This window comes from Prionailurus viverrinus, chromosome F1 (assembly GCF_022837055.1).
Source record: "Prionailurus viverrinus isolate Anna chromosome F1, UM_Priviv_1.0, whole genome shotgun sequence".
Taxonomy (NCBI): domain Eukaryota; kingdom Metazoa; phylum Chordata; class Mammalia; order Carnivora; family Felidae; genus Prionailurus; species Prionailurus viverrinus.
This window is the reverse complement of record NC_062577.1, coordinates 18007108-18034631: the sequence shown is the minus strand read 5'-3', so window position 1 is coordinate 18034631 and position 27524 is coordinate 18007108. Positions and strand designations below refer to the sequence as shown.

At 35.6% G+C, this 27524-nt stretch overlaps 2 protein-coding genes across 5 annotated transcripts in view; one reads left to right on the top strand and one right to left on the bottom strand.

Moving 5' to 3' along the window:
* The window catches only part of RALGPS2 (Ral GEF with PH domain and SH3 binding motif 2), a 165534-nt gene that overhangs the window by 42025 nt on the left and 95985 nt on the right, over positions 1–27524 (bottom strand). The gene's annotated exons all lie outside the window — the stretch shown is intronic.
* ANGPTL1 (angiopoietin like 1) lies at positions 1313–23991 on the top strand. The gene is made up of 5 exons (XM_047839684.1): positions 1313–1604; positions 6993–7838; positions 20013–20206; positions 21830–22100; positions 23502–23991. Exons 1-5 carry the CDS (start codon positions 1595–1597, stop codon positions 23687–23689), a joined length of 1509 nt encoding a protein of 502 aa, XP_047695640.1. The 5' UTR covers positions 1313–1594; the 3' UTR covers positions 23690–23991.

Sequence of the window (27524 nt, the reverse complement as noted above, 5' to 3'; positions counted from 1 at the left end):
GTCTTTGTAGACCCTTGAGTTTGCAACCCCCGATAGACATAGGTACACGACGGAATTTAAAGAAACAATTCTGTGAAAGAGGCAGACACTAGGTTGACTTTATTTATTTTGAAACTAGGCTGACTTAAAGAGTGTGGATCGACAAAGAGATGATGGTAGAATCTATCAGGAAAGAAAAAATAGCTCAAGCTAAGGCAACACGGAAGGAAAAGCACATGGTAATATGGAAACTAGAAGCCCCCCAAATTTTATCTAGAAGCAGCAATCAGCAATTACAGAATCCAAGGAGAGACAGTGTGGCATAATGCTTTGGAATTAGATTCAAATCCCAGTTCTACTACTTAATAGTGAAGTACTAAGCCAAATCAGTTAAGATGCCTAAATTTTTGTTTCATTAGCTATTGAGTTACTTAACATTTCTTGGTTTAATGAAATATAATAGCACAGTGAGTACTGAACAGTTACTAATTCTCTCTCTTGACTTGTCTAAATTCACATAGCCTGTGGGGAGTCAGAACTCTCTTTTTTCCCTCACTCTGGCCAGGGTTATGTTTGCTTTTAAATCTCAAAACATCAACTACTAAGAATAACCTTATTCAGACAAGAAGGGTCATGTTGTTAGAATAGGAGGCTATGACATTATAGAAAATCAGAATCTTTAAAAGTATTAAATTTCTTAATTTTATATATAGATTTCCACTTATTTTTAGTAATTATATGTATGAGCAGTTTTATCTTAAGTGACATTACACAGTGAGGTACATCAAAACAACATCAAGTTTCTTATAAGTTTAAAATCTTCTGAAATGACAACTTAGTAAAATGTTTAAAAATCCTGCTAGGTTATAGAGAGTATTACATTATTTAGGTGGCTGCCTCCTGACAAGGTCTAATGCTCGTTCTTTGTAACAAAAAACAAACTTATCAGCCTGCTACTATTTCTGAGAAGCTGAGTACTATTTTTTCAGTATTCGAGTTAAAAGATCTCTGGCCAGCAGACTAAAATGTTTGTTTTATAATTGCCCGCTGAACTATGATAGTTTGTTTCCAGATGGTGCCCTTCCTTCAACCTGCACACAGTCTCTCCTTGTTCGGAGCTATTCAACCTCCTGCTGATCCCACTACCCCCACCCCTATTTAAGGCTACAGAGAGGAAATCCTAAGGAGGAGACTTTCCCCCCCCTCGTCTCCAGCAATTTTTTGGTGACGTAATATGTGGGCTGAACTTGAGTTTACTGAGAAAGAGAGGGAATCACTATTCAAGGGTACTGTATATACAATCTGGGTCAGCTGCAGCTGGTTACTGCATTTCTCCATGTGGCAGACAGAGCAAAGCCACAATGCTTTCTCTGCCGGATTAACGACAGCCCACAGACCAGAACTTCCACTATACTACTTAAAATTACATAGGTGGCTTGTCAAATTCAATTGATGAGTGTTTTAAGAAGAAAAAGAAGTTCGTTATTACAGCTTGGATTCAACGGTCCAAAACAAAAATGCAATTGCCATTAAAGTCACAGATGAACAAACTTCTACACTGATTTTTAAAAGCGAGAATAAGAGCAGCAAGTTTCTGGGTCTGCTTTATCAACAGATGCATAAAGGTATTTTAATATTTCTTGTTTTTATTTAAAAATTCTGTATGTCAAAATTTTATATTTGTAGAAATTTCAAAATCTTTTATTAAACAAAGAATTTATAAATACACTACAATTTATCTTAGCTGAAAAAGGTTTTCTTTTGCACCTTTATGTAAAAACTGGTCCTTATGTACATACTCTGTGGTGATTGATGCATTATATGAGGTTCACTTTAATAACATTTGGTGTATATGCTTACACATCGGTAGATACGTGCTTGGTTTCAGAGAACAAGTGCTTTAGTGACACTAGAAAGAAATTTTAACAAGTAACAGATTAAATGTATAAGGCTGATAACACAGTGAGTAAAAACAAAGGGATACAAACAAAAGAAAACAGCTGTAAACATGAGTCTCTCTTCCTGCAGTTATAGTGTGTAAGTTTATGCATACTGTTAGAGATCTTAAAGTATAGCTACAAAACACAGCTAAGAACATATAAAATTAACTTAAAGGCTTTAGAACAATTCCCCAGTTATAGCATAACCCAATATGAAGCAGAAATTTTGTAAAGATTATAGGTAAGTCTATGGTATCTCTTGCAAAAACTCAAAATTGTAACTAACTTTCCAGGTTTACATGCAACAGGAATTTAACTTGGGTCACACACATTAAAACTGCTATAACTAGAATTACTTAAAAAAGCAAAGTTATTGACACACAAAAAAACCTAAAACTTTACAGATTAGGATTAAGGAAAAAAATAAAATGTGACAGAAGTATTAAGTAGTCAGCAGTAACAGTAGAAAATAAGAACCCAGAAGAACCAATTACTTAAATACATGATTAAAAGACCAAAAATATATAATACTTTTAGATAGACATAATTTTGGTAACCATACATATGAGGTTTCTTTCAATATTCTACCTGAGGGCTTTGTTTAATTGTATTATGAGAAAGAACTGTTAAAAATAAAATTACTAGTTACCAATAGTTAGCTTTAACATCAAAGACACTTAAGTTTTTTATGATTTGGGGATTTTCTGTTCTTTTAAAAAACTAAAGGCATTAAATGGTAAGAATCTTCAACAAGCAAATAATTGTAAAGCTAAGATTTCTTCAACTTTACTTACATGTCTTTTCCTTAAAGATTCAAACTCTAAATCCTGGGAGGATCTCTGTTAAACATATTTTACAAGAAACTGATAACATGTCCATGCAATACTGCATCTGAAATACTCTCATCTCTCTTTCTGTTGTTGTTGGGTTTTTTTGCTATGAAAAGTGCAGGACCTCATTCAACCTCATTTCTTACTGAGTCCTTAGGCAAGCATTTAATCTGAAACCCCAAACACACAGATAACTATCCCTTTCTTAGATGTCTCCAGGGGATGAGATTGTTCTCAAGTCTTTTCCCAGAATATAATTCACAATCTAGAAGTACCTAAGGTATCTTCAGTGCTTCATAAATTTAGGTTCGTTGCCTCATGCTATTTTCGGTGCGTGAGATAACCAGTTAAATGCCTCTATGCATTTACCATCTGAAAGGAAGTAAATCCTGATTTTTATTTCTTCTACTAGCTGGCAAATGTAGCAACTATGAAGAGAAACAGTACTAATAAAATTAACCCAAGGCATGGAAGACTTTTTTTCTTTTTTTCCTAAAAACAACCAAGCAAAGGCACAGATTTAAACTTAAGTATACTGTAACTAATTTATAACATTCTCTTGGGACCTAGGAAAATTTTAACATATACAGAAAGGTTTTATGAGGTAACACAGATTTATAGATCTTTCACTTTTAAAACTGAACGTGGTGGGGAAATACTGAAGTTTTCAGAAAATGTAGTAGTAAATGTATTTTTAAAACCAGTTCTTCACTCATGACGTAGCTAGTCTACTTACTTAAGAAATGTGGCTCCTTATTCTTCTTTATGTGACAACTAAGTCATTACTTTTATAATAAGGGTAAGGGAATTATATTTGCTTAAAAGAAACTTTAATTGCCTCCTTTAAATACTTACTTAGGTCAGATTCTCTCATGGCACACAAGGATTTATCTTACGACTTAATCGTATAGGAGCCCACAAAGAGCTAAGGCAGAACATACTGCTATTTCAACTTTTCACGTTTTTGTTCTTTCATGACAACACTGATGTAAAGTCACAATAACAGTCTTGGATTATATGTTCTTAGTTGTTCTATACAAATCTGTGTCTGGTAGGAAACACAAGCTGTTCAAATCAGAATACTGCTTATGAAATTCTACTTGTTTGGAAGTTTCATGATAGGTTCTGAATTTCCCTTGTTTTGGTAGCTTATGTCATAGATTACTTAAATAATTTTATGATCTAAGAGTTTCCATTCTATTATTAAAGTGAAATGAGTGAACTTGAGGACTAGCTAAGTTAACTATGCAGGAGAAATACTATACATCTGAACCAGGAGGCTGACGGCTTCTACTTTACTGTCCTCAGTTTTTAAAATAAACCACATCTAAATTCCATGAATCTGCAAATATAGCAAGAAATCTTTTATTGGTTTTTGGCATAAGGAACTCTAGTACAATAGCAGTCCTTTTCTTATAAAACAGACAGATGATGTTTAAGGTCTAAATTTTCTACTCATGTCCGAGGCAAAATATAAAAACAAAAAACTAAAAGTATTCATCCAAGTGTGCTTTTGATGATCAGTTAGCAAGAGAAGGCCTCTGATATAAATAAGGAATACTATTATGCTCACTCCTCCTATCTTACGTTAGTAACAGAAAAATACTCCACACTCCACCCTTTGCTTATTTTCATTCTCACTCCACCTTCAAAACACCAAAGGAGACATGGTTTTAAAAAGTAGTGGTCATCTTCGTAACTGCAAGTCAAAGAGTCCTTATTTCACTGATTTTAATAATAACCTTTATTTTGGGGGAGGGTTCATACTTACAAGTTAGATATATACCAACTGATACAACACATACAGAGGAAAAGGAATGACAGCAGAAAAGCTTGGGATAGAAAAATGATGGAAACAGAGCCTAACAAAAATGATTCCCAAATACCTTTTCATAAATAAGCGATGGGTCAATGTAAAGAGATACACACCAGGAAAAGACTGAAAAACGAGAGACACAAAGTTAAGGCTCCTCTGTAGTTACACCACGACTAGGATAAAAAACACAGGTCTAGCAAAGTTAGGAGATCAGAATCTCATTTGAATGCCAGTGTTGGCTTCTCTGGTACTTTATCTCTGTGTAAAGTGGTATACATTTATTTCAGTGTTGTTGTGAATGCAAATATATTGTTAACATGTATTAAGCACTACATAAATGTGAGGGACTGTTACGGTATTGGGGATAGAAAATAGAATAGAATATGTTGCAATGAACTCTGTGGAGTCTCTGTCTACGTTCAAACTCTGGTGCCATCTCTTAGAAGCTGTGTGACTCTGGGTAAGGTACTTAATTTCCAGATGCTAGTCTTTCGCTGAGAATGAGGACTGTGACAGTCTACCTCAGAGGGTTGTAGTTACAAGTAATGGACTTAACGCATGTAAAGGCGCTTAAAATAATGCCAAGCGCCCCGTAAGTATGAATGACTGTTATTACTGCATTGCTATTATTAATCGTAGGCATAAACAACTTGGGACCTGACTTCTCAAATCAAAACACAAGAAGTAGGGTGGGAAGTGGTACACTAGAGTTCTTAGTGTATCCGCTGGTGTCCTTCAAAACCAGCAAGCAGGAATCGAGCTTGTGACAGAGGGAAGGTGGGCCATGTGCCGCTCAGCCTGCTGACGCACCCGACAGAGTGGCACATCCTACCCGTTCTGCTGCCACCACTCTTTAGGGAGGGAACTTGTGAGAAAGAAGCAGCTTTGGTTCGTAGAGCGAGTTCTAATGTTTCCTCTAGTGTTTCTACAGAAATTGCATTATAAGGGACAAGAATTTCTCTGTCACAGCAAAATTGAAACATTTCAAGCACACATGTCAGCAATACGTGCCACTGCTATAAACACTGACTGAGGAGCCGGGGAACCTGAATTCTTGACTGGGTTCTAATACTATCTATTTGTGTGGTCTGGGCCTTCAACATGCACATGGGTGCAAAGAGGTTCTTTTTTATTCTTTAATGTTTATTTATTTTTGAGAGAGAGAGGGAGAGCACATGTGAGCGGGGGAAGGGCAGAGAGAGAGAGAGAGACACAGAATGTGAAACAGGCTCCAGGCTCTGAGCAGTCAGCACAGAGCCCGACGTGGGGCTCGAACTCACGGACTGTGAGATCGTGACCTGAGCCGAAGTCGGACGCTTAACCGACTGAGCCACTCAGGCGCCCCTTTAATGTTTATTATTGAGAGACAGAGAAAGACAGAGGATGAACATGGGAGAGGCAGAGAGATGAGGAGACAGAATCGGAAGCAGGCTCCAGGCTCTGAGCTGCCAGCACAGAGCCTGATGGGGGGCTTGAACTCACGGACTGCAAGACCATGCCCTGAGCCGAAGCCGGACACTCAACCGACTGAGCCACCCAGGCGTCCCAGGTGCAAAGAGGTTCTTGAATGAGATGGTCTCTAAGGCACTTTCCAACCCTAACAATCATATTCAAATATAGAGTTTCTTTCCTTGGTAATGGTTAAAGAAAATTATTGAAATTTTACTAAAATACAGGTCAGTAGAACCTGTTAGAAGAATGAACCTGCTAAATCATACGTAAACTTAGAACATATATATAATTATGGTTTAGAAAACATAATCGCCTACAATAATGACTGTAAACATTCCCTCATTCTTCAACTTGTCTTGAATCCTAAAAGGACATGCTACAAAAACTAAAAATATGATGCCAAAACTTTCTGGTTTGAGATTTGCCTCAAAATGTTTGATAGATAAAAAAGATATTTATTAGAGAGGGCCAATTTAACTAAAACCGAATATACATATAAAATAATGACTAGTAAAGTCACTTGCTATTAGCTTTAATACTAGTTAGGGAAGAATATTTTAATTAATGCCTTATACACATTGTGTATCATTTTCAGAGTCTTAAGACAGTAGAGTAAGCTTTTCAAGGGTAAGAAAAGTGTCTTATTAGGGTCTCAAAGCACCCAAGAACACTAATAGTATGCCATTGCAAACAGTGGGCACTCACCAAAATGTGTGCACTGAGCTGGGGAAGAAAAAGTATTACAGTGAGGTGATAGTTGGGAGAGTTATTCTCTGAAACCTAAACAAATGCAAAGGCATCGTGGTGTTGGATTTAACAAATTAATAACATTAATTCTGGCCCAATTAATAACACCAATAGATACTCGGTTTTTTCCATTTTTTTTTTTTTTTTTACGTTACTGACTTTAAAAGTAGGTTAATATTAATTCTTTTTACTTTTTTTTTCTTTCACTGGTTTGTTTTTTTTACAAAGACTTTATACAACCTCATTTCAAAATGAAGGCTTTTATTTGGACCCTAAGTGTGTTATTCTTCCTACTAATGGGCATTGGACATTGCAGAGGAGGACAGTTCAAAATAAAAAAAATAACCCAGAGGAGATACCCTCGTGCCACAGATGGTAAAGAGGAAGCAAAGAAATGTTCATACACGTTCCTGGTGCCTGAACAGAAAATTACGGGGCCAATTTGTGTCAATACCAAAGGGCAAGATGCAAGTACTATTAAAGATATGATCACCAGGATGGACCTTGAAAACCTGAAGGATGTGCTCTCCAGGCAGAAGCGGGAGATAGATGTCCTGCAGCTGGTGGTGGATGTAGATGGAAACATTGTAAATGAGGTAAAGCTGCTGAGAAAAGAAAGCCGGAACATGAACTCCCGTGTTACTCAACTCTATATGCAGCTATTACACGAGATTATCCGTAAGAGGGATAATTCACTTGAACTTTCCCAGTTGGAAAATAAAATCCTCAATGTCACTACAGAAATGTTGAAGATGGCAACAAGGTACAGGGAACTAGAGGTGAAATATGCTTCCTTGACTGATCTCGTCAATAACCAGTCTGTGATGATCACTTTGCTGGAAGAACAGTGCTTGAAGATATTTTCCCGACAAGACCCCCATGTGTCTCCTCCTCTTGTCCAGGTGGTGCCACAACATATTCCTAACAGTCATCCGTATACTCCTGGACTGCTGGGGGGTAATGAGATACAGAGGGATCCAGGTTATCCCAGGGATTTAATGCCACCACCCGATCTGGGGACTTCTTCCACCAAAAGTCCTCTCAAGATACCACCAGTAACATTCATCAATGAAGGTGAGTTACCTCTTACCGTTAAAAATGGAAGCATGAGGTTAATATGTTTTACGGTTTATGAAATAATGCACACAATAAATGGCTTACTCTTCATTTTGGTGACGTAATTATACACAAACATTTTTGTTTTCTATTAATCAAGAATTGAACTTAAATACATCTCTCAGGTCTGAGTCTAAGAGTTTCTAAAAACAGAGTATTCTGTGAGAAAAGTATTGTCTTCCATCCAAATTCTCACAATCTAAGTTACCAGCATTAAGACAGGAATGAGTCCATAATCCACTTCTAACCTCTACAACCCCCCATCAGCCTCCAGCTAGATCATCTAGCTGCTCAGCAATCCTTCTGTTTACCTCTTGCTGCTCTCCCCATTTTCCTCCTCTCCAAAAGGAACATTTAAAAATTTGCTTTCACTCTCCTTAAGCCTCTAATTACACCTCCTCCTTACCTCTGCTCTCAGAAATGTGTCATCTACTCCTGCACTGAGATGAAGTCTACTCAGGCCCTAGGTTCCTTGTTTCTTCCCTATTTTGGAAACATCTACACAACACCCATGCCTTCTTGCCCTCAGTGTTAAGAGGAAAAGGTATCCCTTCTATTTTCCAGGGCTAAACAAACTACAATTTGTATCTTATACCCACATATGTATAATTACATTTTCACTATGGTTAAACAAAACAAAACAAAACCTAAAATTGATCCCACTATCCCTACCTCTATTTCTTAATTTTGTTCCTTCTTCCATTCCTCTTCCCTCCCTCCCTCCCTTCCTCTTTCCCTTCAGTATTGGTCACCGATCTAAGTGGCCAGAATACAAAGATAAATAATTCATCTTTATTTCAGTTTAGTAAGCTCACTGCTAATTTTCTGAATATTTTACATTTATTTTACCCCTGCAACCATTTTGCCATAAGGCATTCTCTTGAATTCTTTAGAAGTTGATTCGTTTCCTTAGAGTGGAAAGAAAAGTCCAAATGCCCCAAAGTAAAAAGATTAAATAAATAGTTCATTCACTTACTGAAAAGGCAGTACATAAAAATGTACGTAGACTATGGAGTGACTACTGCGTATGTCATAAAGTATGTCTCTGCAGCAGTGGACCCCACTGCTTTCTTGGGGCTCCACTTCAGAATATTCTGACTCTTCTACTTCTCTAAACTCTTCATTTGCATCTCCTTCCTTCTCTATATTTAAAAAAGTTTTCCTCAAGATACTCTGTTTTGCAGGTTTCACACACCTTCAAGGCCGCCAAGTATCACCACTGCTCAGACGACTCCTGCCTGGGGCTCTCCCTCCAAATTCTAACCAATGCTCAGTGTTTGCATCTGGATGTTCTACCATCACCTCACATGGTGCTGCTTCCTCTCCTGAAATGCCTTCTCCCAGTTTCTCTCTTGACCTGGCAGATTTTAAGGCTTAAGTAAAATAATACCTTAAATATTACACATTCCCAGATTCCAACAAACATCTAAATGGCTCTTTCCCCAAACTGCTGACTTTGCCTTGAACATGTTTTCTGTTATCACATTACACTAGAGTTGTTTGCATGTTGGTCTCCTGGTAGACTGAATGCTTCTGGAAGAAAGTGAACTGTCTTTTCATTTTACTGTCTCAAACATCTAGCTGGGGGATGCCTGGCTGGCTCAGCTGGTTAAGCCACTGACTCTCGATCTCAGGGTGGTGAGTTAGAGCCCTGTGTTGGGCTCCATGCAGCGTATGAAGCCTACTTTAAAAAAAAAAAAAAAAAAAAAAAGAGCGCCTGGGTGGCTCAGTGCGTTAAGCATTCGACTTTGGCTCAGGTCATGATCTCATGGTTCATGAGTTCGAGCCCCGTGTCTGGCTCTGTGCTGACAGCTCAGAGCCTGGAACCTGCTTCAAATTCTGTGTGTCTGTCTCTCTCTCTGCCCCTCCCCCACTCTCACTGTCTAAAAAAATAAACAAACATTAAAAAAAAAAGAGAACTCTCAGTATTCAACAGTAAGAAATCGAACATCTAGGTAGGATCAAGTCTTGGCACATTGTGCTCAGCATATTTTAAGCACTATGATAGATATTTGAGGAATAAATGAATGAGTGAATGAATGACTAAAGCTTAAAATAATCTTTTCCCCAAGCTAGCATTTTCCTTTTAAAATAAGTAACTTATTACAGAAGTAATACATATTTACCAAAGAAAATCTAGAAAATACTAACAAGTTTTTAAGAAAGTTTCGCTAAATAGCCAATAGAAATAAACAGGGGCGCCTGGGTGGCTCAGTCAGTTATGCGTCCGACTTTGGCTCAGGTTTCAAGTCCCTCATCGGGCTCTCTGCTGACAGCACAGAACCTACTTTGGATCCTCTGTCCCCTGCTCTCTGCCCCTTCCCCGCTTGTGCTCTCTCCAAAAAATAAACAAACATTACAGACAAAAAGCAAACAGAAATAAACAAAAGTTAACCAACACTTTGGTAATAGCCTTCAAGTCTTTCTTATTTGCCCTTCCTGTTAAACATGGTAATCAGTATTCTTGCAGCTTTAAAAAATAACTTTGTTCTTTTTCTTTCTCTATGATTATATCCTTAGGATAAATTCCCATTAGTAAGATTGGTGGGTCATTTGATTTTGATTTCTCTGTTTTGATTTCCATCACTCCCTATTTCTGAATTTGTTTGGCCCATCTCTGACACTTGCCTCCTGCCCCACATACCCAGTCAGCTCAGTTCTACCCCTGCTGCTTTTCCATCATTCGTGGACTTGTCCCTCATTTCTATTCAGAGCCAGAACTCTAACTTAGCTCCCAATTATCTATGGCAGCAGCTAGAGGATAGACTTCTGGGTTATCAGCCGTGTAACCTCAGGGTGTGGGGTGAAGGTGGGGCGAAACTGCTCTGTGCCTCGGTTTCCTCATCTGTAAAATGGGGGATAATAAATGTACTTACCTCATAGAATTTAACATTTGAGGAGTACTTAGAACAGTGCCTGGCAGTCAAAATGTTAACTCTTACTAGAAATGGTGTAATAGCTTGTCAATTAGCCTAACTCCATTTTCTCTCTATCAAAATATATTCTATATTGCCAACAGATCTTCTGAAACTACCACTTTGATCACATCACACTTCTGCTCAGCAGTTCCATATGACACACAGAAAATGTGCATTTTGCTTAGCCTGGGTAAGAACAATTTCCTCCTCAAAACAATCTTACTTCTTTAGCTTTCCTTCTATTAAGTTCCTTCATAAAAACCATCTGTTTCAATAAAATGAATCAACTCATTGTCTTTGAAATATTTTCCATGCTTTCTGCCTATCAAATTATAAGGCTCAGACCAAAATAAAATAAAATAAAATAAAATAAAATAAAATAAAATAAAATAAAATAGCAACTCCTCCTTAAAGTCCTTGCTGACTTCCTCAGGCTTAAAGTGATTGCTTCTTTCCACAAATGTTTCTTTTCTCTGTGACATAAAGTATATACAACATTCCTTATACTCCCTCTTGAATCATCAGTTATCTTTACAGGTACATATAGTACTTATATACACATCTAAATAAAATGTCTTCTAACTATAATATAAGCTCCTTCCTAGTAGATGGATATTGTCTCTCACTTGCAGATGCTAAATAAATGTTGGCTAACTTGTTACTACATTTTTACAGAGCTTCTTAAAGTTTTCATTCCAAAGACCTTCATGAAAGTACTTTTGATACATTGCACTAACAATGTATTAACGCTGTATTAACTAACAGCCTGTTAAGAATATAGATATCAGGATTCATTCAGTTTATATTGTTTTAACACTCAGTAACAACAGGCTAGAACACCATTATGTTAGGTAAATGACGATCATTACTAATATCCCCACACCCTGTGATTTCCAAAGCAAAGATGTGTACAAAATGATCCACTGGGTATAGAAAGAAAAAAATACGTATATATTTTTGATATTCTTTTAAAAAGTGTATGTTTTAGGTAAGCTTTTAATGTTCGCAATTTATCAGCATAATAGTTTATACATTATCACATATAAATAAATATAACTGAAGTGTGTAGAATTTTTTTTTAACTGATGGAAGGTATAGCCACGTAGGTACGGAGATGAACACCATGGAGTATTTTCTGTGAGTGCTGAATCTTAACTGGATGGTATCAGTTCTAGAAGAAATTATTATTCATATATTCATACACTGATACATTAAAAAATGCTTACACAAAATGAGCTGTATCACTTCTAGATTTTATTATACACTGAGCTGTAGTGTAAGAAAAATCTTTTATTTCAGAATTAAATCCCATGTTAGGGATTTAGCATATCAAAAGTCCCATTTGAAAGACCTCTGCTTTAATAAAACAATGGTGTTTATATCCTTAATAAACTAATCCCTAATGTAAAATTAAGGGCACACATAATTTTTTCTGCTATTCACTATTTGTTATTATAAGTAAACATTAACTTTTTACTTATTTCATTCTATAAATGTTGGTCTTTGATATCCAAGGAATAATTAGCTACACCGTAAGAATGTTCATTAGAACACTAATGAACATATAAGGGAAAGCGCACAGAGTTAAGAAAGCCTGTTATCTTTGTTATTGACCTTGGGTAAGTCACTTTGCCTGACTGTCCTGTTCTCTCACTTGTACAATGAGAGTGCTTGTTGGACCTGACAATTTTAACATCCCTTTCTAGTTCTAATATTCTATGATTCCTATAAAATATAAATTACTCTGAGCAACAATAAACAGACTTGCTATTTTCTTTATATATAAGGTACTAAAATCTTTGTTCACAGTATTCTTATCAGACTGGAAAATATGTTTGAGCTTTTTCGGTACTTGGACAAAAAGGGCAAAGATGGATGGTTCTTCTGTACTTACATATACTTCTGGCAACAAGATGTTCTTAATAACCGTACACTACATGTAGGTACATAGTCTAGAATTCTAAAGTCTCTAAATGTATAATGCATATGCATTAAACTTGTTTCAGCCAGTCACAAAAAGTCAAATACTGTATGACTGCACTAATATGAGGTGCCTACAGTAGTCAAATGTGCAGAGACAGAAGGCAGAATGGTGGCTGGAAGAATAGGAAAGTCTGTTTGATGGATAAAGGGTTTCAGTTCTGCCAGATGAAAAGAGTTCTGGAGACTGGCTGCACAATAAAGAGAAGGTATGAACCGTACATTTAAGATGATGAGTTGGTAAACTTCGTTGTGTGTATCTTACCACCATTCTTCTAAAAAGGTGTTTTAATGACAATTTTATATTTTAGGTTATAAGAAAAATGTACCTCCAAAGAACAAACTTACTATGAAATCAACGCAAATAATGCAATAACTCTGTTAGATTAAAATTAATTATCTCCAGAAACATTACCTTCCCTCTACCGTTAAAACAAAATGTTTGGGAATATAACTGCACACCTGGCAAACTGCTATCAATAAAATTCTTAACCGTTAATGTTATTCACTGATGGCATTTTGGGTTAGTCTTTTATAAAAGAAAACATTGCTCTTTTACAAATGGTGTATTTATAAAAATAGGTTTATTCCTTGTAAACAAATGGATTTGAGAAAGTTCCTTCACAGCGTATTAGAGCATAGCTATCAGGAAACTTGGGACTCTGGCAAGGCTTTTTTGTTGCCTCTTTTGTAAGAAAGATTGTTATGGTAATTTGTGAGGTGATGCATATGAAAACACTTGGTGTATGTATGGTCTGACCATCATTAATTACTCCATTTATCTGTGCCCTCCCCTACATGTGCCTTGCTTTGCCATGTATGGGAACATAAAAGGTAAGCTTAAAAAGTTAAACATAAAAAGCAGGCATTAGAAACTAACAATACGCTTTTTAGTGGATAAAACTTTTAATTACTTATAATGCTTCTTATTGGTGTATTTTAAAGATGCAATTGCTTTCAGTGGAATACTTAGATTAACACTTTAAAAAAAAAAACTAAAGAAACCTGTTTAGACAAAGGGGCTATTGGAATAGGATTCTTTTTTACCAGTTATGAGAAACAACTTATAATTCTTTAGTAATTTCAAAAATAAAAGCTCAGATTGCTAAATGCATTTTATTTTTTAATTCCATTTTATTTTTTAAGATTCAAAAAAAATTTTTTTTCTTTTTACATTTGTTTATGTTTGATAGAGAGAGACCGAGCACAAGCGGGGGAGGGGCAGAGGGGAGGAGAGACAGAATCCGAAGCAGGCTCCAGGCTCTAAGCTGTCAGCACAGAGCCCGACATGGGGCTCGACCTCACAAAGTGCGAGATCATGACCTGAGCTGAAGTTGGACGCTCAACCGACTGAGCCACCCAGGAGCCCCTATTTTTTTTTTAAGATTTAAAAAAAAAAGCTTTTTATTTATTTTGAGGGAGGAGAGAGAAAAAGAAAGGGAGAGAGAAAGCACACATGTGAGCAGGGGAGGGGCAGAGAGAGAGGGAGAGGGAATTCCAAGCAGGCTTCGCACTATTAATTAGTGCAGAGCCTGACATGGGGCTTGATCTCAGGAACTGTGAGATCATGACCTGAGCCGAAATCAAGAGTCAGATGCTTAATCAACTGAGCCACCCGGTGCCCCACTAACTTTTATTTTAAACTTACAGGTTAATAAACATAGTAATTAATATTTTTAGAAGACAGAATCTATTATTGCTTTAGAAAGTATTTGCCCCAAACTTCCCATTCGGAAATGCTATAGAATGTATTTGTCTTATACTTAGCTCACAACCCAATTAAAAAGTTTACCTCTCAAAAGATTTTACTTGATGACCAATTATTTGAAGCTCTAAAGTGATTACCTTTTTGTCCCGTTTCTTTTGTCACAAAGAGCAGGATTAGGACAATGCAAATAAATGAGAAATTCAACAACTTCAAAAAGGGAAGAAAGCTTTTCCTTTTAAGCAATTAAATAGTTTCTTTACAGAAAAAAAAAATGGGTATATTAAAGATGGTTCCCAATAAAGGTATATTTAAAGTATGAAAAAAAAATTAACCCACTGTTCTGTTCAAAATATGGGTTCTTAATGAAAAATACGTGTTGGGAAATAATGTGGCATGACTGGTCAATATTTTTCTTTCTATGAATCAGATCTATTAACTGGAGTTTGTTAGCCCTATACAAACTTTAATCATCAAATAAACTGAGGAAGAGAGAGACTGGTCCTTCAAATTCAATGTACAGAACTCCAGTTTCCTGCCTTGAGAAGAATCCAATTGTGTCAAGAAAGATGAAGACTCTTTCAAGATTACTCAATGCAAGAAAAAGGTTAATAAAATTCCTATTTTAAAAGAAAGGTACTTCCAGTCTATACCCTTTGTGAACCATTCTGAACAAATTCCTGAAACATATGTTAGTAAACTTACTTCCGATCATATGCAAACCTTCAAGTTAAATTTGACCTCTCAAAAATAAAGCTATTACTTTTCTTCTAGTAATTTAAGAATTCCTATTAGGCAATGACTTTTGTGGAAGAGAAAGCAGTAAAACACTTAATAGAAGAATGTCTTATAATCAAACTCTACAGCAGAAAGTAAATAACATATACAAGTAATAATGAAAAAATATTTCTGCCAAGACCAACAATATATACTGGGCTAAGACAGGTTAATGGTTTATTGATAAAAAATAAACACAAACAAATACTAAATTCTAATATTAACTATCTTTACCAAGGAGAAAAAAGTAGCTAGAACACTAATTTTAGACACATGTTCTAGAAAAGGATTTCAACTAAATTTTCCTAAGCTTTTTGATCAACTAAATCTAACAGGCATCTGAACTGTAAATACGAAGGCCATCACCAAAAAAGTGGGTTGAAAATTAAAGTTAAAGGTAATTTTAATATTGCATAAAATGAAGTCTTATCAAATCAAAGCTGGATTTAGAAAACCCACAACTCTCCAATTTGTTTAAATATCCAAGGGCCTTTTAAGTCGCAGAAAAGAAACAAATGGTATTTTACAAATATTCAGTCAACATTCAAAACCTTGATGTTTCTAAATATTTTAGAGCAATTCAAGTAACCTAGTGAAAGTCAAACTTCTGAATATATACTTAAATATAAAATGTAATTGCCAAAACTATAGTCAAACGAGTGCAGAGCAAACATTTACAAGGATGACATTCATAAAATAAACAATACAAAGGTGACATTTATAGAATAGACAAATTTCTGAAATGAGGGAATATTTATGTGGACTGCAACAAGACCATTTTATGTGTGCATTAACTATAATAGAGTTTAAGATAAGAGCAATGTTCCTCAGATATCCTTGACTAATGTGGAAGTGACAACTTCAACTCGACAGTCTACCTCAAGGGCTCTAAGTATCACCCTTGGCCATTTACATTTCAGGCATACAAAACTTGTAAGTCCTCTGTAACCTCAAGCTCTCTTCTGTTTTCAGTTCTCAGCTCAGGTTACTCATGGGTAGCCTTGATCAGACTCCTAACCCCCACACTCCGAGCCCAAGCTCTTACTCAATTTTCAAAACTCAGCTTAGATACAGGTAGACTTTGATCTCTTTTCTGCAAATCTGGGTTAGTTATTTGTTGGCCAGTATTCCCAACTGTCCTGCCTAACTCTGTCAAAGTATTTGTCATGTTGCAGTGGAATTCCCTTTTTGCTTGCCACTTCCCCCACTTCCCACTTAACTCTATGGTTGCTTCTTTACCTCTTGAGCCTAAACTTTCTAGCCTATCATAGATGCAGAAAAGAAACATATGGAAAAAATGCAGAACTGAGGAAATTCTGGAAACCACTGTGGCTACTAGGGATCATGTAGCTCAACAAATATTTGAGTGCCTATGTGGGCTTGAACTATGGATGCACAACTAAAAGATACAGTCTTGGCCCATGGGGAGTTGTAGGAGTAAACAAATGAATATAATATCATGCATTACACAAAATAATCTAAGAATGGACCTGGAAATTAGACTTCACTTTTCCTTCAATTTTGCTCCTGCATATAAAATTCCATAGATTTCATCCTACCTGAATTACAACCTCTCTATCCTTCTCTGACTTGACTACAATGCATGCTTCTGAAATGTTTAGTAGCTCATATGTGACGGATAATAAAGGAGAATAATATCAGTAAAACAAAGAGGTCATGTTGGTTCATTGGGATTTTTTCCAAGCTATTTTAAGGTTTTGTGTCACAAGCATCAACAGCTGAATACAAAGTATGTTAGCAGCTAATATTTGCTGTTATTTTTAGTGTCAGATTTTACAGAACATGAAGTTTTTCAGGAATACATTATTTTCTACAATAGAAATGACTGTACATTCACCTTTGATTAGCCATATTAAATTTATTAATTAAATAAGATACATATTTATTACATGAGCAACTGCTTTTTTTTCAAGGTCTGCAATGAAGGAGAAAAGAAGGCAATTAACAAGTTACTCATGATGACTACTCTCTAAAGCACTGTGTTAAAAGTTCTGAATACTTTGTAACTTAAATTCAGTAAATGATAAGGTAGATAATATAAAAACAATTCACACTGAATTTTAATGGAATGTGATCAAATTTATGGCCAGTCTAATAAGCTCAAAACATTATTTTTTCACAGTCCTCCCTACCTTAAGAACCTATTTATGAGCTTTCACAGACTAATCAATATCCTCATGAATATAAAAGCAGAAATTCCTTTTTATTTTTAAATTTATTTATTTTGAGAGAAAGAGAGAGGCAGAGAGAGAGGGAGAGTCCCAAGCAGGCTCCACGCTGTCAACACAGAACCCAACACAGGGCTTAATCTCAAACCATGAGATCATGACCTGAGCCTAAATCATGAGTTGGACATTCAACTGACTGAGCCACCCAGCTGCCCCCGAAAGCAGAAATTCTTAGCACAATTTTAGCAAATGAAATCTAGCAATACATAAAACTAGTAATACATATGACCAAGTCAAGACTATGCCAGCAATAAGGTGGTTGGTTTAATATTAAAAAATAATCACAGAATTCACCTACTAACAAACAAACAAAAGAAAAACCCTATTATCTCAGTAGATAAATAAAAGCTCCTGACAAAACCCAAAATTCATTATGATAAAAAACTCTCAGCAAACTAGGAACAGAAGGGACAAGAATTTTTAAAGTAGTTATTACACCTTAAAGGATATGTTCATAATGAATGCAAGATTAGAAACTGCAGGAGAGAAATAAAAACTACAAAAAAAAGAATCAAATTTTTTAAAAGAATTAAAGAATCCAATACCTAAAATAAATGTAACCCAAGAAAGGGAGCATTAAGTCTTTACAGGTTCTCAGATTTTTTTACTAGTAATGTATAGTGTTTATAGTTATTGTATCATAATTTCAAAAAGTCTGAAACAGAAATATCAACAGAACATAAAAATGTGGGCTAGAGAAATATATCATCTATTGATTTTGTGTGTGGTTTTCAATTTCCTTGTATTTAAAGTGTGAAGGCAAGTTAATTTATTTACTTAAAAAAATGACCGATAGCCTACTAATAGTTAAAACACTGATAATGTAAAGTCAGAAGAAAAACAAAAATAGTCTCCATCCTCAAGGACCAATCTAGAGGAAAGAGTTCAGTCTCTAAGAACCTCTTCTAATGATGCAATCGTATAACTATTTATTTAATGAGATGACTCCTTCCCCAGTTAGCCCAAAAGGGTCCCTTTATACACCGGTACAGTATAGATAACACATTTCTTAAAATTTCAACAACCCTACTTTCATTATAGTGTATGAGCTTTACTCGACTAAACTCTATTTTCACCTAATTTCTAAAAATTGCACATGTCAAAATGTAAGTATTTCTAGTAAAATATAAAATGTGATGACTGGAATTTCTATACTTTTTTATTGTTGTTCTAAAAGATCTGTGGGGTAATTCTTATTTCTGAATCACTTAATATTTTTACATCCTTATAAAAAAAAACAACAAAGGATCAAAACACTGGAGAACGGTTCAACTAAAGAAATGTTCAGTAAAACTTAGAAGCAATCTTTCTTTAGATCCAAAAAAATGTGGAAATCACAAGTTCAAGAGTCAGACACTACAAAGTATTTCACAAAAATGTTCTGTCATTTTAAAAGATACGAAGAACTTACTAGTGGATTAAAAAACAGGGAGAGAATCCGTTTCTCTCCCTATGAAATAACACGGAAGCAAATGTAGCCAGCAGCTCAGAACATGGGCCCTGGGGTTAGAAAGAAACGGGTTTAAGTCCAAGGTTTATTACCTTCTAAGATACAGGACTTTAGTTTCATTTATAGTTAACTGTGAACTGTTTCATCTATAGGACATCTGTAAACGATCACAGGGTCACTGTGTAGACTAAGAAAATTACTGTTAGTCATATAAATTGAAACAATTCTTTAGAAAGGCATTTTGCCAACATTCCTGAAATGCATTCATATGGACTACTGAATGAGGGAAAAAGTTAACAGATTCTGTAAGTTTGGGAAATTCTGATTTATTTCAGGGCCTCTTAGTCTCTAATATGTACATGTACACTGTGAGTTTCCAAAAGGGTAATATAATACTTAGCAATAATAAAACTTATTTGACCATGGTAGGCGGTTTTCTCGAAGTTCCTTAAGGGACTAGTATGTTCAAATGAAATCAAATTTTGGAAAATGTAAACTGGGTACAATGAAGAGCCATAAAAGTGTTCACACCCTCTTGATCTAGCAGATCAATCCCACAGCATTTTTAAAGTAAATATTTGAAAAAAATGAAGCCAATAAGAAGACACTTTGTGCACCTTACAATAGCAAAAATCAGATGGAACTTCAGTATCCAATGACAGAGTAATAAACAATGATATACTAATGTTAAAAATTGTATATTACAGCTACTATAAGTGCTAGAATGAAGACTGTGGTCCCAAGGAAACGGTCTTTTTGTTAAAAGACAGAATTCAATTTTCTATGTGTGTCAGAATTACAACAATATAAAAATGTATGCATATGGACAAAGACTCCTAAGAACAGTGGAAAATGGAACAAGTTAATGTTCCAGATAGTGGGTACTGGGGTAATCCTTTATTTAGTTTCTTTAACTTCTATGGTATTGTGTATACAATAGATAAAAAGTTGTATTGTAAAGAAAGAATAAAGGTAAGACCCTAGACTAAAACTATTTTAGTAAGGCTCTATTCCTAGTAAGTTTCCTGGTAATCAATGATATTTTAATTATAGGACCATTCAAAGACTGTCAGCATGCAAAAGAAGCTGGACATTCAGTCAGTGGGATTTATATGATTAAACCTGAAAACAGCAATGGACCAATACAGTTATGGTGTGAGAACAGTTTGGATCCAGGGGGTTGGACTGTTATTCAGAAAAGAACAGATGGCTCTGTCAACTTCTTCAGAAACTGGGAAAATTATAAGGTAAATCAGTGATTCGGACCTGGGAGAGAGGTGGAGCAAAGCAACTCTTACAATGTAGTCATTCTAGGAAATAAGTAAGATACACAGCTGAGAAACAACCATCCATATGTTTTTTACTATCTACCTTTGTAAAAAAAAAAAAAAAGAGAATTCTCATCTCTAGTTTTAAAGTCAAAATTAAAAGGTAAAAAGGAAACTAGAGATATACTTTAAAATGTCTCCTTTCAGTCTGGATCATTTATACATGTATTTAATTCTTAGCAAAGACTACTGCTAATTCCATTTTCTTTTTTCTTTTTTTAAAAAATGTTTATTTATTTATTTTGAGAGAGGGAGAGAGAGGGAGAGAGAGAGAGAGAGAGAGAATGCAAACAGTGGAGGCACAGAGGGAGGCTCCACACTCAGAGCAGAGCATAGTCCACTGTGGGGCTTGCTTGATCCCATGACGGTGAGATCATGACCTGAGCTGAAATCAAGAGTCGGATGCTTAACCGACTGAGCCACCCAGGCACCACCACTAATTCCATTTCCTAAGAAGACAACTGCTTTTTTGTTTACGATCACATTTGTACCCATCAGCAGTTGTATGTAAGCACTAATATAAACTATAGAACTTAAAAAAAATGACTCTTTCTCTAGGTTAAATTATCTCAGATCATCATCCCCCCCATGTTTTAAATTGGTTAACACCAGACAACGGCGCTGTTGGGAAGTAATGTACACCCAGACATATGGGACCAAAATTATTTCTCAATAATTTCGATGTTTATCATGCTAGGAGTGTATAGTATACACCCTTCAGTCTAAGGATGGCAGATGAGTGCGATTATATTTTCTAGATGGTTAATCCTTCATTCAAAACTGTGAAGTAACATGTGATTACTCACTTTTAGGTGGCATTTTACTGGCAGCTAAAAATGAGACATTAATATATCCATGTCAAAAGTTGTGTAAATTTCCAAACAAGTAACCAGGGAGAAAATCCCCAACACAACCTCCTTGAAAATACACTTAGTGTTAAGATCAGGTTTGCCGAAACTCAATGGTGAATGCTTACTGAAATAGGACAGTTCATGGATTTTTAAAAAAATAATCTACAATTTTTCCAAGGTGGAACTTTGAAGATGACTGTTTTATCCTGATATTTAATTATAATAGAGCTAAAGAAGAAAATTTGCTCTACTATCATTTTTATTGAGTGATCATAAAAATGTCAGATATCCTTTTTGTCTGACTATGGCAGGGGACAGTTACATATATACCTTTAGAAAAAAATCTGGCTCTTTGTACGAGAGAGATCAGGAATCCTTTTCAAGAATCTGGCTAGTTCACTAGTTAATGTTTTTAGTAGCTAGGAATAATGTTTATTTTGTTTTGCCCTTTTCTTATACCTAAGGTTTGAAGCTAGATGTATAAATAAATATGGACAAACTAAGAGAAAGAAAAACAAAAAAAAATGACTATGTGGGGTTTATAAAGGTCAGGTGAGCTATTAAAATGGAAATTCACATTACTGCTTAAATGGCAAATATTTTTATGTCATCAAATGTTTGAAACTTATCTATAAAAAAGTTTACTATCCCTGCACTTATGTTTGTACTCATGCTGTTTGTTTATTAACAGAAAGGGTTTGGAAACGTTGATGGAGAATATTGGCTTGGACTGGAAAATATCTATATGCTTAGCAATCAAGATAATTATAAGTTGTTGATTGAATTAGAAGACTGGAGTGATAAAAAAGTCTATGCAGAATATAGCAGCTTTCGCCTGGAACCTGAAAGTGAATTCTTTAGACTACGTCTGGGAACTTACCAGGGAAATGCAGGGGACTCTATGATGTGGCATAATGGTAAACAGTTCACCACACTGGACAGAGATAAAGATATGTATGCAGGTGAGTAAGAAAAAACTGAAGTGTATTCTTTGTAGAATCACTACCTTCTATGTATTACACAGAACCTTGCTATTACAGTAGACACTACTAAAAATCTTTCCAGAAAAGTAATTTTGGAGTCAGTCACAGGGAATATAAGCTGCTGAAAGGCTGGTTATCTCTTCTATAAGGCAATCCCAAAGTGTGAATGAACTCTGTGAAAAATAAGGTTCTGTCATTCTAACTTGGGGGTGGGAGGGTGGTGAGGAAAAAAACACTCATTCCTTTGGAAATAAAATTCTCTAATGCCTAAAATTCATAACTACTACTAACTAATCACCTACCACATGCCAGGCACTGTTAACAGATGCTAAGGATACAGCAGTGAACAAAGTTCCTGCCCTTCTAGAGCTTATTCTCTAGGAGACAAAATTATTTGTCAGGTGGTGACAAATACTCTAAGAAAAATAAAATGGAGTGAGAGAACAGTGAGTGATAAGCAGCAGGAGGTGGGGTGGGTGCTATTTTATACAGAGTGGTCAAGTAAAGTTACTTTGAGAAGGTAACATCTGAATAAAGACCTGAAGGGAGCAAAGGAAGCAAGCCATTTGGGTACATGGCCTTGGTAAAGGCATTTCTTAGCACTCACGTGAAGGGGAACAGTAGGACTGCAACAGCAAAAAAGCTTTACTCAAAGAAGTTAATATTTGGTTTAGGAAGAATCATTTAGGCCATCCAGAAAACAGAACTCTTCACATTAGTTTTCATATACTTCTGCCTTTTTAACCCAGTTTTGTGGCCCTGATAAAGAGACATCACCCTGCAAAATCTGTTTTTCTGTTCAGCTGTATCTTGGCAAGCAGTATATAGGTCTCTAAGTTTACAATGGCAGAAGAGGGAAAAAGGAAGATATAACCAAAGTATATCCCATATTTACAGAAACACATTTGGCCACTGGTAGTGCTATTCTAATTTACATTATTTTGTGCTTTTTTGAGAATTCAATTTTCCCCAACTTACTACTTTAGCAACTCCATACCTTTCCTTCCCAATTCTCCATTTTATTCCTCTTTCTCTCACACAAACGCTGTTTGTGTTTTATTTACCCTGCTACACAGAAATTACAATTAATTACAATTAAGGTTAATTAATTGTTAAATTAAAATTTAATTTCATTTAAAAAAGCAATGGTAAGCAAGCAAAGGGCAAGGTCAAAAAGGCAATTCAAGTGATCTTCCAAGTAGTTGATACTTCAGCAACAGTAAAAGAATGAAGAAACAAAACTCTAAAGACAAAGGTAACTGAAATCAGTAACAAAGACTCAAATTAAATTATTCCAAAGGTAGAGTAAGTTTTTCATGGTTTATGGAGTACCACGCTTGGAGAAACTTTTACTTTGATACTGTATTTTCTTCCTCAAAGGAAACTGCGCCCACTTTCACAAAGGAGGATGGTGGTACAACGCCTGTGCGCATTCTAACCTAAACGGAGTGTGGTACAGAGGTGGCCATTACAGAAGCAAATACCAAGATGGCATATTTTGGGCTGAATACCGAGGCGGGTCGTACTCTTTGAGAGCAGTTCAGATGATGATCAAGCCTATTGACTGAAGAGAGATCGCCTCCAACTTAAATGACAGAGAGCTCTGCCCTTTTCAGTTCCTAAAAATGTAAATGTTACATGTATATTGTTTTGCACAATTCATTGCTACAGACACAGTTTTAAATGAACTTACCATAACTGTAAAAGAGGATTTATGACTATAGTTTCATCTTTCCTCAATATACTGCAGAAGATTATTTGTACCCGTAACCCTATTTTTAAAATTATATTGACTAAACATAGGCAAAGTTTGTTTTATAAAATGTAAATATTTGCCACAGTATATAACAAATCTTAGCTTTATTTTAAATCAAAATTGAATACATGTTCAAGACAATTTATTTAAAAATTTTATGAGATTGCTCTAACTTCCAATAGAAAAAATAATTTTAAAATTTCAGCCAAGTAATACGTTTTATTTATAAAAATATAGACAGGAAATTAGAGAAAACTCTAGTTTTGCCAATAGAAAATACATTTTGCATTGAATAAAAGTTATTTCAAATTCAATTTGTGCCTCTGACATGAAATGGTTAGACCGAAATCCTTTTCCTTTTATTTTGAGAGAGAGAGAGAAAAAGCATGCACAAATGGGGGAGGGGCGAGAGACAGAATCCCAAGCAGGCTCAGCACTGAGCATGGAGCCCGATATGGGGCTCCATCCCATGACTGAGATCACAACTTGAGCCGACATCAAGGGCCAGATGCTCAACCAACTCAGCCAACCAGGTGTGCCCCTTGAACTCCTGCCAATATATTTTGTGCCAATTCCCCCCCCCCCCAAATTAAGTGATCCATAGTATTTAAATATGTATTTAAAAAATAATGTATGTAATGTTTAAATAAATTTACAAAAAATGGAAATTATAAATGATTTTTTCAATATTGTCTTCACATGATTTATTGGAACACCAAAATTTCCTGAAATGTATTTATATTGTTCTATCAGCAAAATATTGGTATTACAAGAATGGGAATCACAAAAATTTAGTGAGCCAATGGTTTTACAGATCTGAATTATAACTTACGTATAAACAAGCTTATTAATACTCCTGCTCTCCCCACTTCCAAATTTTCTGATCCTGTCTGCTATTCAAGTCAGAAAGCCTAGAGGACTTTATAAGCATTACCACATACTGATGGGTGGGACTAACACAACTTCAAGGAACTGTTAGATATTTTCTCAATACTGAGATTCAATACCTTCAGGGCAGAATCCACAGGGGTTTGGCTAGTCCAATTTGCTAATTTCAACTTATTGTGTGTGTGTGTGTGTGTGCGTTGTGTGTCTTTTACTCAACTTTGGATCTAACAACTTATTACTAACCTCCTGGAACAATTTCTTTCCAGAAACATGTTCTTGCTTACAGTTGACCTTCCTAATTCATTTGTGAACTAAAATTTTAGAGAAATCGCTGAAGACTTCTGCTCAAGCAAAAAGAAAATCCAACCATGACTGAAGATAATCACTTGAACAACTCAAGCCCACCAACATGACCAGTGTTTTTCCTGTCGTATGTTAAAACGAAAATGCCGGTCAAAAAAGGCTTCAAGAGAACATCAAAATATTAAAGTAGTGCTTTTCTTTGTTTTACCTATGGTTATCTTAAAATGGGTTTGAAGTCCCTCCTACCACCCCCAGAATAATAAAAAAAAAAAAATCTGCTGTAAGATTTCTGGATAAATTAGGTATCTAGTTGTTCTATCAAATCTTAATTGGATAAATTTGTACAAGGTCATTCCATTTATATAGCATTTCATGTAAACATCCAAAACCCTATCAAAGACAAGTCTTAAAGATCTTTCACAGGAGAATATTGTTTTATTAAAACTAGAATGATGTGAAAGTCCACATACAAACAAGAAAAATGGGCTCAATGCTAAACCACCTTGGCCACTGGGCCCATTCTGCTCTCCTTTATAGACACGAGATAGCTCTGTTCTGGAGCTCCTGTAGAGCAGGGAATAAGAAGCAGAATTATATGATGGCTAAGTATAGGTACTAAAGTCAGTACTACTTGGATCTGAGGCCCAACTCTACCAATTTACTAGCTGTGTTACCTTGAGCAGTTTTTATATTCCATTTTCTTATCTATAAAATGAGGATATGAACAGTAGCCAGCTCTTCATTTGCTAACTTAACAGAGCTATGACAAGCTATTACGGCAGATAGTTAAGAGATGGGATCACAAGAAAAGATAAAGAAAAACTAAGGTGAAGACAGTCACAGTAAGAATTTAAGCCAAGTGAGGATCTTCTGAGAGATTAGATAGGTCACTTGTGTGGTCCAATGGCTAGCTACTTAGCAGGTCACTTAGGAATAAAGACATGGTTGCCCGACCTTCAATAAGACTGAACTCTAGCTTTGGAGATGCTTTACAGAAGGATTCAGTCATTTTTAATAAATGAAACGAAGCTTATCCTAAGAATGATTTAGACTCCATTCTGTACTCAATGGGAGATGCCATCAATGTCTAGGAAACTTGGTGTCTCTGAGGTAGACTTTTAAACCTTGAGATTTTGAATAATGCCAATATTAGACATTGCCTTGAAATTCAGTAGGTATCTACAAACAAACCTATCCCCAGGCTCCAAGCTTGGTAGAGTAGAACGACCAAATTTTTAGTCCAGTGCTCACTTGACTCTGTAAGTCATGATATGAGAGTGCCAATTCTTCTAGTATTATATTTCTTAGGACTCCTACGAGTAATAATATAGTAAGTCTGTAAACACTTCTGCAATTATGAAGATGTTTACAATTACTTATAAACAAACCTATACTAGTAAGATATGGTTTTTATATACTTAATAGTAAACTAAAGATTATACCCTCACAGATTTTTAGTCTTTTATTTTAGTGTCTATAAAAAGACAACCAAGTAAGAAAAGAATGCTTCCACTCACAATGCCAAGCCCCCCTCCTCTCCTACTTCTCCCAAAAGCCATCTAAAAATAAGCTCAGTTTTCTGGGCACCTGGGCAGCTCAGCAGGTTAAGCATCCAACTCTTGATTTCAGCTCAGGTCATGATCTCACAGTTTATGAGTTTGAGCCCTACATTGGGCTCTGTGCTGACATTGTGGGGCATGCTCAGGATTCTCTCTCTCCCTCTCTCTCTGCCCCTCTCCTGCTTGTGCACTCTCTCTCTTTCAAAATAAACAAACACTAAAAAAATAAATAAAAATAAACAAAAATAAGCTCAGTTTTCAATTTTATCAGTGGGGTTAATAGTTACTAAATTGTAAGTCTACAGATAATTATAGGAAAGATGGACAAATGAACTCAAAATTTTAATTCCAATACAGATTCCCAAAATATTAATATTATTCCCTAATGCTTTATTTCTTTGAACTGTAAATGAAATATAATGCTTATCTTTTTAAAAAATATTTATTTATTTATTTATTTTTGAAAGCAAGAGAGCTTGAGTTGGGAAAAGGGGGGGGGGAAGGGAGGGGGAGACAGGGTGAGAGAGAGAGAGAGAGAGAGAGAGGAGGAGGAATCCGAAGCAGGTTCTACATTAAGCATGGAGCTGATGCAGGGCTTGATCCTAGGAACTGTGAGACCTGAGCCAAAATCAAGACTGAGCTACCCAGGTGCCCATAATACCTATCTTTATGTAAGTCCATTTAACCTTCTTTGTCTCAGTTTCTTCACTTGTAAAATGTGAATATAATATCATTTACCTTATAAAACTGTTAAGAATTAGACAATTTATGTAAAAAACACAGTGTCAGGCATACAGGATTAAGTGCTGAATAAATGTTAGTTATCGAGATTTTTATTATTTTTCTGTTAAGGTTTGCTCAAAAAATTGCAAATTTTTTTTTTTTAACTGCAATTAT